This window comes from Neltuma alba, unplaced genomic scaffold (assembly GCF_004799145.2).
Source record: "Neltuma alba isolate B1F8T4 unplaced genomic scaffold, ASM479914v2 tig00010583_pilon, whole genome shotgun sequence".
NCBI lineage: Eukaryota > Viridiplantae > Streptophyta > Magnoliopsida > Fabales > Fabaceae > Neltuma > Neltuma alba.
This window is the reverse complement of record NW_021635448.1, coordinates 385,337-389,165: the sequence shown is the minus strand read 5'-3', so window position 1 is coordinate 389,165 and position 3,829 is coordinate 385,337. Positions and strand designations below refer to the sequence as shown.

General features: G+C 37.4%; 1 protein-coding gene across 1 annotated transcript; it reads right to left on the bottom strand.

The window, feature by feature from the left end:
- Positions 1–365: 365 nt before the first annotated feature.
- Positions 366–3,335, bottom strand: LOC114757237 (uncharacterized). The gene is made up of 3 exons (XM_028946229.1): positions 2,840–3,335; positions 1,132–1,504; positions 366–628 (listed from the first exon to the last, which is right to left on the bottom strand). The coding sequence occupies exons 1-3, from the start codon at positions 3,227–3,229 to the stop codon at positions 432–434; spliced, it is 960 nt and encodes a 319-aa protein (XP_028802062.1). The 5' UTR covers positions 3,230–3,335; the 3' UTR covers positions 366–431.
- Positions 3,336–3,829: the final 494 nt, after the last annotated feature.

Sequence of the window (3,829 nt, the reverse complement as noted above, 5' to 3'; positions counted from 1 at the left end):
CGCCAACCATATAGATGTATATCACAGCTTATAAGCATGAAATAATTCAATACTCAATATTACTCCTCTGGTCTTATTTATAAGACGCAAAGAGATTTTTTTTTTAGTTTATTTATAAGTCACTTCATTAAATTTTCAATGTGAATATACTATTATATCCTTTATTTATTATAGTGTAGGTAGTTATTTCTTTTAAAAAGTGTATATATTAAAGATGAGTAAAATTGGAAAATTGTTATATTTTAATAGAAAGTTAATGTATTTTAAAGTTTTTCTTGGTTTGTGTTAAATATGCTAGAAATACCTTATAAATAAAACCAGAAGAGTATTTTCTAAGATTTCTCGCATTTACAAGTGGTGAGCTCGAAAATGGCAACATAGTGACCAATAAATGTAAATTGTCGACATGCCAACTGAAATAAATGCTGCATTCACTTTGAATTCTCACTTGGTCTATTTACAGGAAATGGGCCCAAAAGCCTTGTCTTGAAACAGTAGTCCAGGCCAACTGCAGCAAAAACAAAAATAAGAAGATTCTCAAACACATAGATTGTGCCATTTAGGGCATGTGATAAGAAGCTTTCATAGTTCAGTTCAAGAAGTGGTCCTCCTCCCAGGGTTGCAAGACCTGCATCACAAATTCATTCCAACATTAATTCTAATAATCAGATTGCATTGCTTTGATAAAACATCCACCTTTTAGTCATTGAAGAAGGGAGAAAATTACGCATGTCTGAAGTTAAATTGATTTCAATCAACAGGGGAATACAAATCCCCTCTGTTTTTCATGAGGCACACTCCTATTTGTCTAGAAACCACAAATGACAGTTTGGGGAAACCGGATGAATGAAGAAAAATGGATCAAAGGTTTAAATTTTACAAAATGATAGTTAAGGGTGGTGTTTACCAATAGCTCAGGAGGTACCTGTATTTTTCCTACATTGACAAGAATAAAAGCCAATTTCCATTATATATGTGACATGCACAACAAAGGTTTGAATCCTAGATAATGATGACTAAGGGTAGTCTTTGCAAAGTGCGCAAGAGATATCCATATTTCCCCAAATAGACGTTAACAAAAGCCAAATTTGAAAGTGTTTAACATGTAAATGTGGTCAATGTGGTGAGTACCTTTAACGACACTGAAAGCTGCTGCTGTCCCTGTCTTAAGCTGAACATCATCCAAATTTCGCCTTACGGTGTATCGAAAGGTCACTCCAAACAATGCACAGCTAATGAAATTAATTGCCAAAGGGAGTATCAGTTGAGTAAAGTCGGAGGCCTGAGTCAAGCATAAAGGGAGCCCTGCAATGGAACCTATAAGGGCAGAAATAGATGCAGCCTTCACTGATTCCAACCTCTCTTTATCCCTGTCAATTTCCTCAGTTTTGCTTCCCATGGCTGCATTCCCATCTTCAAGTCCATCCTCATTTAGTGATAGAGAGCGTTCTGCTTCCTCAATCAATACTTTTGCCTCTGATATTTCTCGTTGACACTCTGCAATCTTGCCTTCAATCGATTTTCATCAGTAATGATTCAAATGCAAATAAGGAATTGAAAGAAAATTCTTCTATGACACATGATAACCCATACAAGATTTCTAGTCAAAAGGTCCTTGGGGTTCAGAAAGATAATAATCTACCGATATGAATAGTATTTAGTATATCGTAGATATAGGGTAAAGGCAAATTTGACTTGTCTTTTTATATGATGTCTATCAATAGAGCAACATAAATTTCTTGGTTTCACAGGGAGACCTGGCTCTTTAGCTTACAACTGTCTTGTTCCTTCTCTTTCAGGAAATGAGAAACCCAAGACGCAATCTATAAAATAATGTTCTCAAAAACTTTGTTAAGTTTGTTTATATATATCTATGCTATGTGCTAATACATTAATGGCACAAACATTTATTATCATGATTGAATTTACAGGTTGGGTGCTTGTGTTTCCACTTTGTCAACCCAGATCCTACCCTTATCTTTCATTGTAGGTTTGCATTATGGTAAGACACACATGTGGCCATGCTTCTTTTTCTTTTCCCTAGAAAGTATCCTTCAGGAATTTCCACTCCAGAAAGTGTAAGGCACGTAAAAGTAGAAAGTACAACAAAAATACCACTTTTGGGGTCATAATTTGGAAAGGTTGGCTTAAGAGAGATGAGATTCCTTCTGATAGCACAGAGATGGATGCGGTTAAAAGTTTTTGCAGTCCATTCTTACTCCTGTCAAGCGGCTTGAGGAACAAGATAAGAACTTAAATGTCACCAAGAATTGTCAGAAGAAATGTCTTGTGGGTTACAGAATCCATCAGCTAGAGAATATTGAAGTTTTAAAGCAGATGATTATAGTCGTTTTCTGGGTACTCTGGTTTGCTGTAGTAGAGTTTTACAGCACTCCTAATTCCTTGATTTCAGATGTTACCGGGAATACGCGAGCAGGATGTGTCCTTCTTGCTGTCCTATGGGGATTTTTACCAGTTTGGAATTTGCTTGATTGGGTAACCAATGGCCGTATAGGCATCTAGATAGAGCTTAATTCTATGGTAGTAGTCCAATTCAACAATGAAGGGTGCTCTCGTAATCATCCTTGCCACCTAATTGTTCAGACCCAACAGCTTTCGGGTACGAATTGGACAATGACAGCTAAAAAATACACAGAGAAGGTAAATGAAGCGGTGAAATGGCCTGCTAATCATGATCATGGTTTAGAAAGGCTAACCAATGCCTATATACGAATCAAGTCCAACTTCTTGAACCAGAGGACCAAATTGAGAAGTCTAATACTGTAACCAAAAAAGAGCATTTTACAGAAAATCGAAGCTAACAAACCAAACCATATACCTCCATGGCTTTGCCCTCAAGCTGATTGATGTAGCCCCTGAACTGCTTGGCGGCACGCTCTTGTTCTTCAATCAACGCGAGTTCTTTCTTGGCCATCTCAACCCTCAGCGACGCCTTCTCTAACCCATCAAGCAAAACCCTATTTTCCTTCCTGCTCAAAAGCTCCTGCACTTGCTGATCCACCATGCCCGACACTGCATCCTTGAAATTGAAGTCACTACCATTGTTACTAATTTCCTCTTCCGATCCGCTTCTGCACTTCAAACTTCGGAATCTTGATCCCAAATTCGTTCTTCGTGCCCACAATGGTGGTGTAATGGACTTCACCGAAAGTGGAGGTCGAATTCTACTTGGATTCATACAACCAGTGCCCATATGGATCATATTCATTGCTGTCTCCTGTCTGTGTGTTCGGCACCCCCACTGAAAATTCCTCTTCTATCCGGCTTGCGGCTAACTCGCTATCCCCTCAGGACCTTGTGTGGTTCGGAAAATAGCTTGGAAACCCGTGATGGTGAGTTTAGCTTTTGGGCGTTTCTCTGCAAATGATTTTGAAGAGTCAGTGCGGCTTCGTCAACTCACAATAAAAAATTAAAAAAAAAAACACATTATTGTGCGTTAACCACAAGCACTTATTGGTTGGGATAGCTCATGCTAAAGTGGTACATTTTTATCAAAATACTATAAGCAATAAAAATAATTATTTAAATACTATATTATGGGAACTATTTACTACTATGCTGCATTTTTGAGAAATCATTCAGGCTGTGATGAATTTTCACTCTGACATGTATATTTTTAAAATAAAAAAGAGAAACTCGTCAATAAACTTTCAGTGTGATAATTTTCTTTTATTTTTGGCAATTACAACTAAATGCCCCAGTTCACCGGATACACCCTTGTCGCTCTCTGCCTTTTGAATTTTAGAGACAATTACAGTTAATTATCCCCATCCCTTCCCTTTTTCCTTTACTTTGTATCTCTTTTTAA